The 13153-nt window shown below is 26.7% G+C and overlaps 1 protein-coding gene across 1 annotated transcript; it reads right to left on the reverse strand.

The window, feature by feature from the left end:
* Window positions 1-9447: 9447 nt before the first annotated feature.
* Window positions 9448-13078, reverse strand: CABS01_13648 (uncharacterized protein; the record flags this gene model as incomplete). The annotated part of the gene is made up of 2 exons (XM_060546990.1): window positions 9448-9458; window positions 11734-13078. 2 exons carry the CDS (start codon window positions 13076-13078, stop codon window positions 9448-9450), a joined length of 1356 nt encoding a protein of 451 aa, XP_060394580.1.
* Window positions 13079-13153: the final 75 nt, after the last annotated feature.

Genomic DNA, 13153 nt, shown 5'->3' on the forward strand with positions numbered 1-13153 from the left:
CTGCGGTTGATTTGAGAAAGGGCCGGCAAGAGTCGGCGAATTGCCAGAGAAGGCTTCGTATGATAACAGGCTCGGTATCCCTTTCTGCGTTTGACTCGGTCTTCCGGCTGTCCTCCACGAAGTAGTACCCTAACCCTAACCCTAACCCTAACCCTAACCCTAACCCTAACCCTAACCCTAACCCTAACCCTAACCCTAACCCTAAGTTTATATTATTTATAGGGCCGGATATAGTAAGGGTATATTATACGTACGGCCTAACTAAAAAGGAGGCTAAGTAATCTTAGTAACGGGACTAAAATAGTTATTAACTAGGGATTAATAAAGACGTAGGGAATAAAGGACTACTCATAGCCTAGATTTACTTACTTTAATTAAAATATTATCGGGCTTTTATAACTCTCTAATTTTTTATAATATAGTCTCTTTTTTTTTTAAGTATTTTTAATAGGGCTTATAATAGATAAATAGAATTATTAAGTTATAGTATATTAGCGTACTTATCTCCCTTATAATCTCGTTCTAAGCCCTAAAGCTAACCCTAAGACTTAAAATAGACGATCTAGCCTCTATAAATAGCTAGGATCGTATAGGTATAAGTTATTACCTCTAAGCTAGTTAACGGCTACTTTATTAAATACCTTAGCTATTAATAACGACGTATTACTTTGCTTATTAAAACTAGCTATATAAGGAATTAATATATTATTATTTAAAATATAGGGGCTATCCTCGGTATATCTTAACTATTTTAAACTAAATACTTTTTACTTATACTTAATTATAAACCCGTATCCCTAGATATCTAAGCTAAGTACGTATATATATTTAAAATTACCTAGGACCCCTTTATAAACTTATATTATTTTATTATTATTAAAAAAAGTAAGTATAGGGAAAGTATATTTAAGCGAAGGAGAGGTGCCCGTTTAAAATTTATAAAAGCGAATATTATTATAATTAGATCTTTATAAATCTTAAATAGGCTATATAGCGGTTTTTATTTTAAAATAATATAAAAAATAAGCGTAATAATACTTTTATAAGGGTTAGTATTACGGTAATATCGAAATTAATAAGGAATATAAGTAATAAGATAGAAATATTACGAATAAGTTAATAATAAATAGGGAGTTTAATACTCCCCCTCCCCTCTTTTACCCTCTCTTTTACTCTCTCTTTTTTTACCTTTTTATTTACGTTTTTATATATTCTTAGCTTTATAATAAGGCTTTTAAAGCGAAAAATAGTATATTTTAATAAAATTATCTTTAGGAAACTACTAGATAACTTTATAAAATAGAAATATTTAATATTATAAAATAATAGAGACTTAAGTATAGTATTATTTAGCTTACTAATACGTTTATTATTAAAGTCGATATTTCTAAGGCTATTATAAAATAGCGACCGGTTCTAAAAACTAATCTCTAAGTTTAGAAAAGATCTAAACCGATATAATAAGACGAATAAGTACGTAGTTTATATTACGAAGCTAGCGGTAGTTTTAGATAATTTAGGCTATAATTAGGGCGTCGTCCGTAAGTACTTCTAACTTTTAATATATAAGCGAGCCTAATACTTAGGAATAAAAGACTAAGTTAAAAAAATAATCGAACGGTATAAAAAAAAAACCTTAAAAGCGTAGCTAGATAATAGCCCTAATAATAATAAAAATACGAGACCTCCCGAACCCGTAATTATTATAAAATAAGAAAGAGAAAATATATTTATTAATAAAGTAACTAAGGGTACTAAAATTATAAAAGAGGTATAAGAACTATCTATAACTATTTTATAAAAAAAAAAGAGGTAAAATACTTATAAATAGGTAGCTATATTACTTAAAATACTTAATATAACTAGGACGACTATACGAGTACTTAGGATATTTAAAGTATTAAAAAAAAAAATTAAAGAAAAAGATATATTAAAAAGAACGTTAAAGTCCTAAATAGTATTCTAAAATATAAAGAGGGAGCTAGAGGAGGGGAACCTTAAACTATAAAAGGATAATTATTATTATATTAGCGAACTTTTTTTTTACTAAATATTTAAAAAAACCTCTAAAAATCGTTTATACTACTTATTAGCTAAGTACAAAGTAGTCTCCTTTTTAATAAATAACGGAGTCCTAAAGGTTAAAGGATTTACAAAAATGCTTATTAAATTAAAATACTTAAAATTAGCTTTTTTAGTTAAGTAGTAGGGGAGTATTATAAATATATCTACCGGGGTAAGGATAGCTTTTATATAGATCTAGATATATATATAATAATATAAGCTTTAGAAGTTATAGGTTGACTTAAAGGATTTTTATTTATAAAGCGGGCCCGAGGTATTATAATTATAAAGCTTTTTATAAAAGAATAGTTTTATAACTAACTAAGGGAAGGGTATTAATAGCTACTTAGCGAGCTATTTTATAAAAAAGCTAGGCTTAAAAAAGGAGCGAGGATTTTCGGATACGATTTATTAGTTTATTACGCTAAGGATTCTACTTAATATACTAGGATTAGGTATTTTAATATTTTTATTAAAAAATATTAATTTATAATATAAATAACTAAAAACTAAGAAAGAACGGGGAGGTCTTAATTTACTAAAAAAGAAGAAAATAGAGTTAGTTTATAGTTTATTAATAAAGAGGGTACCGTTTATATAGGACCTATATAATATAATAAAAATAAGTATAATAAATAGGATTTTAATAAAAAAAAATCCTAAAATAACGAAGGTTCTATAATAAATTTAAAAAGGAAAGTTAAAACAAAAGGTAATAGATTTACTATTATTTTTATTTATTAAGGGGATTAGAATAAGAAATATAATTAAAGTTAACTAGGTTATAGATTCTAAACTTCTTTTACTCGCTAATAGCGAGTAAAAAGTTAGCTTAGCTAGTTAACTAAGTTATAGATTTTAAAATTCTTTTACTCGCTAATAACGAGTAAAAAGCTAGCTCGGCTAGTTAAACAAGGTATTTAATACCTAAATTCTTTTACTCACTAATAGCGAGTAAAAAGTTAGCTCGGCTAGTTAAATAAGGTATTTAATACTTAATTTCTTTTACTCGCTAATAATAAGTAAAAAGTTAGCTCGGCTAGTTAAACGAGGTATTTAATAACTAAATTCTTTTACTCGCTAATAGCAAGTAAAAAGTTAGCTTAGCTAGTTAACTAAGTTATAAATTTTAAAATTCTTTTACTTACTAATAGTAAGTAAAAGGCTAGCTCGGCTAGTTAAACGAGGTATTTAATACCTAAATTCTTTTACTCGCTAATAGTAAGTAAAAAGTTAGCTCGGCTAGTTAAACGAGGTATTTAATATTTAATTTTTTTTACTCGCCAATAGTAAGTAAAAGGTTAGCTCGGCTAGTTAAACGAGGTATTTAATAACTAAATTCTTTTACTTACTAATAGTAAGTAAAAGGTTAGCTTAGCTAGTTAACTAGGTTATAGATTCTAAAATTCTTTTATTCGCTAATAGTAAGTAAAAGGCTAGCTCGGCTAGTTAAACGAGGTATTTAATACTTAAATTCTTTTACTCGCTAATAGTAAGTAAAAAGTTAGCTCGGCTAGTTAAACGAGGTATTTAATACTTAATTTCTTTTACTCGCTAATAGTAAGTAAAAGGTTAGCTCAGCTAGTTAAACGAGGTATTTAATAACTAAATTCTTTTACTTATTAATAGCGAGTAAAAGGTTAGCCCGGGTATTTAGGGTTTATAAAGCTTAAATATTTCTTTATCTCGCTAATAGCGTATAAAAGGTCAGTAGAGGTAGTAAGTAGTTAGGGTTTATAAATCCTAAATTATTCTTTAACTCGTTAATAGCGAGTAAAAAGTTAGCTTAGGTAGTTAATATAGGTATTTAGGATTAAAATCTTTTTACTTACTATTAGTAAGTAAAAAGCTAGCTAAGGCAGTGGGCATTTAAGATTTATAAATTTTAAATTTTCTTTTTAAGCCTAACCCTTTGGTACTTAATTAATAATAAGTATAGTATAAAACGAGACCGAGATAGGTAATAATAATAATTTTTTAAATAAGTTTAAATTACGGAATAAGGTTCTTATTTTTTACTTAATTAGTAATTAGATCCTTATTAATATAGCTAAGTAGGTTTTATAAATTAGGGGTATAAATAGTTAATAATATAATAATAGAGAGTACGTCGTTACTATTAATATTACTATTTACGATTTTTAGTTATATAAAACGCGTTAGGGAGACTAGTTCTTAGTCCTAGGGGTCGACCTTTTTTTTATAAAAGTCCTAGGGGTCGATTTTTTTATAAAAGTTTTTATAAAAGTCGTTATTATAAGTCTTATTATTATTAAAAATAGAGTTAGCGTTTTAAAAATCGTAAAGGGATATAAGGATAATATTAGTTATAATAAAGCCCAGAGTAAGGCTTTTTTATAGAGTAGTAGCCCGGCCTTAAGCTAGGCCTTAGTTTATATTATTTATAAAGCTAAATATAATAAAAGTACGTTATATATATAGCCTAACTAAAAAAGAGGCTAAGTAATCTTAGTAATAAGATTAAAGTAGTTATTAATTAGGGATTAATAAAGACGTAGGGAATAAAAAACTATTTATAGCTTAGATTTATTTATTTTAATTAAGATATTATTAGGTTTTTATAACTCTCTAATTTTTTATAATATAGTCTCTTTTTTTTTTAAGTATTTTTAATAGGGCTTATAATAGATAAATAGAATTATTAAGTTATAATATATTAGTATACTTACCTTTTTTATAATTTTATTTTAAACCCTAAAGCTAACTCTAAGACTTAGAATAAACGATTTAGCCTCTATAAATAGCTAGGATTATATAAGTATAAGTTATTACTTCTAAGCTAATTAACGGCTATTTTATTAAATACTTTAGTTATTAATAACGACGTATTACTTTACTTATTAAGACTAGCTATATAAGGAATTAATAGACTATTATTTAGAATATAAGGGCTATTTTTAGTATATTTTAATTATTTTAGGTTAGATACTTTCTATTTATACTTAATTATAGACTCGTATTTTTAGATATTTAAGCTAAATACGTATATATATTTAAAATTACTTAGGACCCCTTATAGGTTTATATTATTTTATTATTATTAAGAAAAGTAAGTATAGGGAAAGTATACTTAAGCGAGGGAGAGGTGCCCGTTTAAGATTTATAAAAGCGAATATTATTATAATTAGATTTTTATAAATCTTAAATAGGTTATATAGCGGTTTTTATTTTAGAATAATATAAAAAATAAGCGTAATAATATTTTTATAAGGGTTAGTATTATAATAATATTAAGATTAATAAGGAATATAGGTAATAAGATAGAAATATTATAAATAAGTTAATAGTAAATAAGGAGTTTAGTACTCCCCCTCCCCTCTTTTACCCTCTCTTTTACTCTTTTTTTTTTTACTTTTTTACTTACGTTTTTATATATTCTTAGCTTTATAATAAGGCTTTTAAAGCGAAAAATAGTATATTTTAATAAAATTATTTTTAAAAAACTACTAAATAACTTTATAAAATAGAGATATCTAATACTATAAAATAATAAAGACTTAAGCGTAGTATTATTTAGCTTATTAATACGTTTATTATTAAAGTTAATATTTTTAAAGTTATTATAAAATAGCAACCGGTTTTAAAAACTAATTTCTAAGTTTAGAGAGGATTTAAACTAATATAATAAAATAAATAAGTACGTAGTTTATATTACGAAACTAATAGTAGTTTTAGATAATTTAGGCTATAATTAGGGCGTCGTTTATAAATACTTCTAACTTTTAATATAAGAGCAAGCCTAATACTTAGGAATAAAGAATTAAATTAAAAAAATAATCGAACAATATAAAGAGAAGATTTCGAAAGTATAGCTAGATAATAGCTCTAATAATAGTAAAAATACGAAACTTCCTAAACCCGTAATTATTATAAAATAAAAAAGAGAAGATATATTTATTAATAAAACGACTAAAGGTACTAAGATTATAAAAAAAATATAAGAACTATTTATAACTATTTTATAAAAGAGGAAAAGATAAAATATTTATAAATAAGTAGTTATATTACTTAAAATACTTAATATAGCTAAGACGATTATATAAGTATTTAGGATACTTAAAGTATTAAAAAAAAAGATTAAAAAGAAAGATATATTAAAAAGAACGTTAGAGTCCTAAATAGCGTTTTAAGATATAAAGAGGGAGCTAGGGGAAGGGAATTTTAAATTATAAAAGGATAATTATTATTATATTAGCGAACTTTTTTTTTATTAAATATTTAAAAAAACTTTTAAAGATCGTTTATATTACTTATTAACTAAGTATAAAGTAGTCTTTTTTTTAATAAATAACGGAGTTTTAAAGGTTAAAGGATTTATAAAAACGCTTATTAAATTAGAGTATTTAAAATTAGCTTTTTTAATTAAGTAGTAGGGGAGTATTATAAATATATTTATTAAAATAAGAATAGCTTTTATATAGATCCGGATATATATATAATAATATAAGCTTTAGAAATTATAAGTTAATTTAAAAGATTTTTATTTATAAAATAGGCCCGAGGTATTATAATTATAAAGTTTTTTATAAAAAAATAGTTTTATAATTAGTTAAAAAAAGGATATTAATAGCTACTTAGCGAGCTATTTTATAAAAGAGCTAAGCTTAGAAAAGGAGCGAGGATTTTTAAATACGATTTATTAGTTTATTATACTAAGGATTTTAGTTAATATACTAGGATTAAGTATTTTAATATTTTTATTAAAGAATATTAATTTATAATATAAGTAACTAAAGGCTAAGAAAGAATAGGGAGGTTTTAGTTTATTAAAAAAGAAAAAAATAAAGTTAATTTATAGTTTATTAATAAAAAGGGTACTATTTATATAGGACTTATATAATATAATAAAAACGAGTATAATAAATAGGATTTTAATAAAAAAGAATCTTAAAACGACGAAGGTTATATAGTAGATTTAAAAAAGAAAGTCGAAACGAAAAGTAATAGATTTATTATTATTTTTATTTATTAAGGGGATTAGAGTAAGAAATATAATTAAAGTTAACTAGGTTATAGATTTTGAACTTTTTTTATTTATTAATAATAAATAAAAAGTTAGCTTAGCTAGTTAACTAAGTTATAGATTTTAGAATTTTTTTATTTATTAATAGTAAGTAAAAAGCTAGCTCGGCTAGTTAATTAGGTTATGGATTTTAAAATTTTTTTATTTATTAATAACGAGTAAAAGGCTAGCTCGGCTAGTTAAATAAGGTATTTAATACTTAAATTTTTTTATTCGCTAATAATAAGTAAAAGGTTAGCTTAGCTAGTTAAACAAGGTATTTAATACTTAATTTTTTTTATTTACTAATAATAAATAAAAGGCTAGCTCGGCTAGTTAAACAAGGTATTTAATATTTAAATTTTTTTACTTATTAATACTAAGTAAAAGGTTAGCTTAACTAATTAAATAAAGTATTTAATACTTAATTCTTTTTGTTTACTAATAATAAATAAAAGGTTAGCTCGGCTAGTTAAACGAGGTATTTAATAACTAAATTCTTTTACTTACTAATAGTAAGTAAAAGGTTAGCCTAAGTATTTAGGGTTTATAAATCTTAAATATTTTTTTATCTCGCTAATAGTATATAAAAGGTTAGTAGAGGTAGTAAGTAGTTAGGGTTTATAAATCCTAAATTATTTTTTAATTTATTAATAGCGAATAAAAGGTTAGCTTAGGTAGTTAATATAGGTATTTAGGATTAAAACTTTTTTATTTACTATTAGTAAGTAAAAAGCTAGCTAAGGTAGTGGGCATTTGAGATTTATAAATTTTAAATTTTTTTTTTAAGCTTAACCCTTTAGTACTTAATTAATACGTATAATAAGGCTAGGGCCTCGCTTTATAGGACCTATAGTAGCTATTATACTATATATATAGAAGTACGGACTTAGGGTAACTCCTCTTAGGATAGAAAAATTATAAATAAGTTACGTAACTACGATTATATAATAAAATAAAGAACGAATACCTATAAATAAGTAGGACGGACGATTATAAATAAGTAAAACAGATAACTATTTAATAAATAGTTAAATAATAATAAATAGGAATATTATAAAAGATATATTTAAGAACGAGACTTATATATAGTATAAACTTAAGCCGGGCTTAAAAATAAACTTTTTATAGCTTTTTTAGTAATTAACTTAGTATTAAATCTTATAATCGCTTTTAGCTATTTTTACTAAGAACCCCTTTTAATAAGACTACGATTAATTACCAAAGCCTTACTTATTTACGACTATAATACTATTTATTTAGTATTCGTAACCTTAACTTTTACTAATATACTTATTATAACTAGCTAGCCGTAATAAAAAGAATTTATAAGTACTCAATTCTTTTATTTACTATATAGTAAATAAAAGAATTTTAAGATTTTAATTAATTCTTTTAGTTATTAGTTATTAAATAAAAGATCTTTTAGGTATTACTTTTTAAATAAAAGAATTTCTTAAGTTTTATTTAATTTTCTTTAGTTATTACTTATTAGTTTAAAGAATTCTATAAACTTATTTACTTATTTTTATTTATATTAAATTATTTAAAAAACTTTTTTTTATTAATATTAGGCGGCTATAGTAGTGAAGTAATATTAAGTAGCCACGGTAGTAAAGTAATATTAAGTAGCTACGGTAGTAAAGTAATATTAAGTAGCTATAGTAGTAAAGTAATATTAAGTAGCTACGGTAGTAAAGTAATATTAAGTAGCTACGGTAGTAAAGTAATATTAAGTAGCTACGGTAGTAAAGTAATATTTAATAGCTACGGTAGTAAAGTAATATTATATTTTATAATTAAAAAAAAATAATATATATATATATATTAAAAGTAATAACTAAGTAGTTATAATATAGTAATACTTTTATTAATTTCTTACTTTTTTAAAATATACCCTATTTTTAAATAAAAAGTATACGAAATTCTTAAAATTTCCTAAACCTAAGCCTATTTAGCCTACTTAATAGTTATTAATATTTACGCTTTAAAATACGAGGGGGTTCGGAATTAAATAATAAAATAGTTATAAATATAACAGAATAAAACGAAGTAAGGTTAATAAGCCTAGAGTAATCGGGTAAAAGATTTCGCTTTTTTATTAAAAATAAAAAAAGAGATCGATAATTTATTTTAATAAGGAATCGTTATATTAAAGCGATCTTAAAAATATGCTTTTTATAGTTCTCTCTAATTTCGGTTCTCTTTATCTCTTTAATAATAATAATAAAATCCGATTTTTTTACTAAATATACCTCGTTAAACTCGGTAATCTTTTATAATTACTAATCGGATTATTAAGTATAGTTAAGCTAAACGTCCTTAATAAAAATAACTTAGTAATATATTAAAGTATTATTTTAATTAAGGCCTAAGGTTAGTTAATAAAGGGATTGCGTAGTACTAAGAGAAGTAATAAAGTTTACTAAGTAACGCTAATATTAAAAATATAAATAAAATAAATATTATAATTATAAAAACGTCTATCGACGTATTCTTAGTAAAAGGAATTAATTATTTACTTTTTTATTTATAATATAAAAAGTAATTAATAAAAATAAAAAAAAGAAAGTATAAAAAATAAAACGTCTTAAATAGGTATAATAAAAAAGTAATAATTATTAAAAAAATATAAAATACTATAAAAGTAATATAGAAAATTATAAAAGTCGGAGTATATAAGATATAATAAAATAGAGAATAGAATAAATAAAGAGAACTTTAATTAAAAGCTTAAGAGTACGTTAGGTATTTATATAGGAATTAGGTTTTAAAAAATTTATTAGAGGAGTACTAACTAACCGATCTTTATATAAGTAATTAGTTTTTAAATAAGTAATTAGTTTTTATATAAATAACTAGTTTTATATAAGTAACTAGTTTTATATAAGAGAGTAGCTTTTATATAAAAAAGTAGTTTTTATATAAAAGAGTAGTTTTTATATAAAAGACTAGTTTTTATATAAAAAAGTAGTTTTTATATAAGAGAGTAGTTTTTATATAAAAGAATAGTTTTTATATAAGTAACTAGTTTTTATATAAGAGAGCAGTTTTTATATAAAAGAGTAGTTTTTATATAAGAGACTAGTTTTTATATAAATAACTAGTTTTATATAAATAACCGGTTTTTATATAAGAAAGTAATTTTTATATAAGAGAGTAGTTTTTATATAAGAGAGTAGTTTTTATATAAGAGAGCAGTTTTTATATAAAAGACTAGTTTTTATATAGGTAACTAGTTTTATATAAGTAAGTAGTTTTTATATAAAAGAGCAGTTTTTATATAAGAGAGCAGTTTTTATATAAGCGACTAGTTTTATATAAGTAACTAGTTTTTATATAAAAGAGCAGTTTTATATAAGTAACTAGTTTTTATATTTAAAGAATATATATTAAATACTTAAAAGATATACTAATTAAAAGTAATTAAGGGAGCGATACAAAATATATTTATACTAAATAAAAAAAAAAAGTTTAAAAAGATAGAACTACTTAGTAATAAGCCTTTTAATAAAATAGAAAAAGTATACGATATTTAGATAAGAAATAACGAAATATATTTAATAAAAATATATTAATAAAAATAATACTAAGGGAGAGTAATAAAAAATATACTAAACTTTTTTTAAAAAAATAGTATTAAAGTTATAAAAAGTAGTTTTTATAGTAAAAAAGTAGTTAAAGTATAATACGCCGATTTTAGAAAATAGAAATTACTTAATTCGATTTTATAAAGAGCGTTAACTAGTTTTTCTATATAATAACTAGCTTTTTAGTATTATATCTTTTTTTAAATAAAAAAGGTCCGTATAGCCTTAACGTATAATTAATAAAAACCCGCGCTTTAACTAGAACTAGTTAAAAACTTAAGAATCGTATATACTAGGAATTAAATTATAAAAATAAAGTCACTATATATAAAGAATAATATAATTAAAAGCTTAATTAAATAGCTTTTTATACATAGAATAATTTATATACTACGTAGTATAGTTTTATTAAGTATTAAAGCTAAATAATTATATTAAACGTTAAAAGCATAGTCCTTATGCCTAGTGCAGTCTACGAAAACAGAGATTATATAGAAAAGTTTATTAGTCCTAAATAGCTTAGTAAGGGCGCAATAAATCATATATTTATATATGCATATCACCTTGTGTGGTAAGTAGTAAGTCTTATGCTTTTCCTCTTCCTAGATGTGTACGACATGCTACGGAAGCTCCTGAAGACAACGAACGTAAAATAAAGCAACAGAGTCAGTAAGAGCATCATCATCGAAAGTGGCCACTTAATAGCACGTCCAGAACTACATGAGCCTAGAAAACACTATTCGCCAGCTTCTCCAGACTCTCTACAATCGCAGGGAAACAGTCTACCACCCTGATATCGCCCATCTTCCCAGCCAAACAGCCAACAACAACATTTCGGAATGTTTCCCCAGCGAAGAAAGCCAATCTTTGGTCAGCATGTTTCAGGAGTCTTGTCTGGGCCGTTGTTATGGGCTTGTCCTCCATCTCTGGCGCTACCAAAGCTCCCTTATCAATCTGATCAGCGCGAGACCAAAGCCCAATCTCGAGTAAAACAACACCAAGAGCTAGGCACATAGCCGATTAGCACTCATCAGTACCCCCGCAAATTTTACTTACCATAGACATCATGAATCTTTCCGAACCGTTTCGTAGGCTGACCCCATCTCTCTGGATGTCGGTAAATGTTTCGTTTCAGTTCTGATTCGCCAAACCGGTCGGAAAAGTCGGAGTCTTGCCGTGAGTATTCAAACCCAATCAGTTTTGCGCCCTCGAGTATTGTGGACATCCCAGCGTGTTCGGGAAATAGTAGAATATTCTCTGAGCGGATAGACTTGTGGACCCAAGAGTACGTGTGAAGCCTCTGTACGCAGGCTGCCAAACTGTGTGCTAGGCGCAATCTGGCGGAGAGGGATGGCCGCCCTGCTTTAGATCGTTCGTCGAGAAGGTTTGAAAGAGTAAGCGGCGGTTTTGATGGATTAGTAGGCTTTGGGAGCTTAAATAAGAGACCGAACCTCTGGCCTGGCGTATCTTCAAAGTAGTGCGTACATGGCAGGACTGCCAACGCTGGGTCGCTCGACGGAGCATCATGCAGTAGGGCGGCCAACTGAATTACGCGTTCTCGAATAACGACCGCACTCACAGCACTGCCCGAGTCTGGTGTGTAACCCTTCGACTCTACCAGGTAGCACCCATCCGAGCCTTTGAGATTGCCGAGCTCAAAGTTGGGCAATTTGGACATGATGGACAAGTCGTTCAAAAGTGCTTCTTTGGCGTATGATCCAGGGGAGATGTCTGCTGGTGGGGTGATGACCAGCTTCCGCAGTTCAATTCCTCGCAAAAGCCCTATAGATCCTGCATCGACATCTTTTTCCAGTTTCTGAAGCCTTTCTAATGTCTCAAAGAAAGTCGATGGCCACCACGCTGCCTCAAGTAAGTTCTGTATTCTTTCGGTCCAAGCCTCGAACTCAGATACAAGCTTCTCGGTACTGTTTTTGTCGAAGGCTACCCAAAGCATTTTCTTTGCCCATCCCACAGACTTTTGCTGGGCAATGGCCGACTCCTTTTTTGACGATGAAAGACTCTTGACGCGGTCCTCTTCCGACATGGATGCCAAGTCGCCAAGTTCGAGGCTCTCAGCTCGGTCCTGCACTTTGTACTGTCCTCTCACCGCAGCATATTCCATCAAGAGTCCATAGAGCTCTCTTAGCAGCCCCAGGATATCATCGCAAACCGTCTTGGGCAGATGCTCGATTAAGCAACCGGGCATAGCCGGCGCGAACTTGCTGTCTTCAAAGAGAACTCGTTCCATAGAGCCTAGTCGGGTTCGCTGAATCGAAAATCGCAGCCGGAGGCGGTCAGCATCCTTCCCGAAGTTGCTATAGTTGGTCAGGGTGTTGTCTATCGTGGAACATATAGGTTTGATCAGTGCGACAGCACCGAGCACTAGTCCAGCGGCCTCCATGATGCGGGAGAATCGATTTTCGTGAGGGCTAGATAAGATGATTAGAATGGTTAGAGGAAACAATTGCGGTGTTAA

Source organism: Colletotrichum abscissum (assembly GCF_030869225.1).
Source record: "Colletotrichum abscissum strain IMI 504890 chromosome Unknown Scaffold_47.1, whole genome shotgun sequence".
In the NCBI taxonomy this organism is placed as follows: domain Eukaryota; kingdom Fungi; phylum Ascomycota; class Sordariomycetes; order Glomerellales; family Glomerellaceae; genus Colletotrichum; species Colletotrichum abscissum.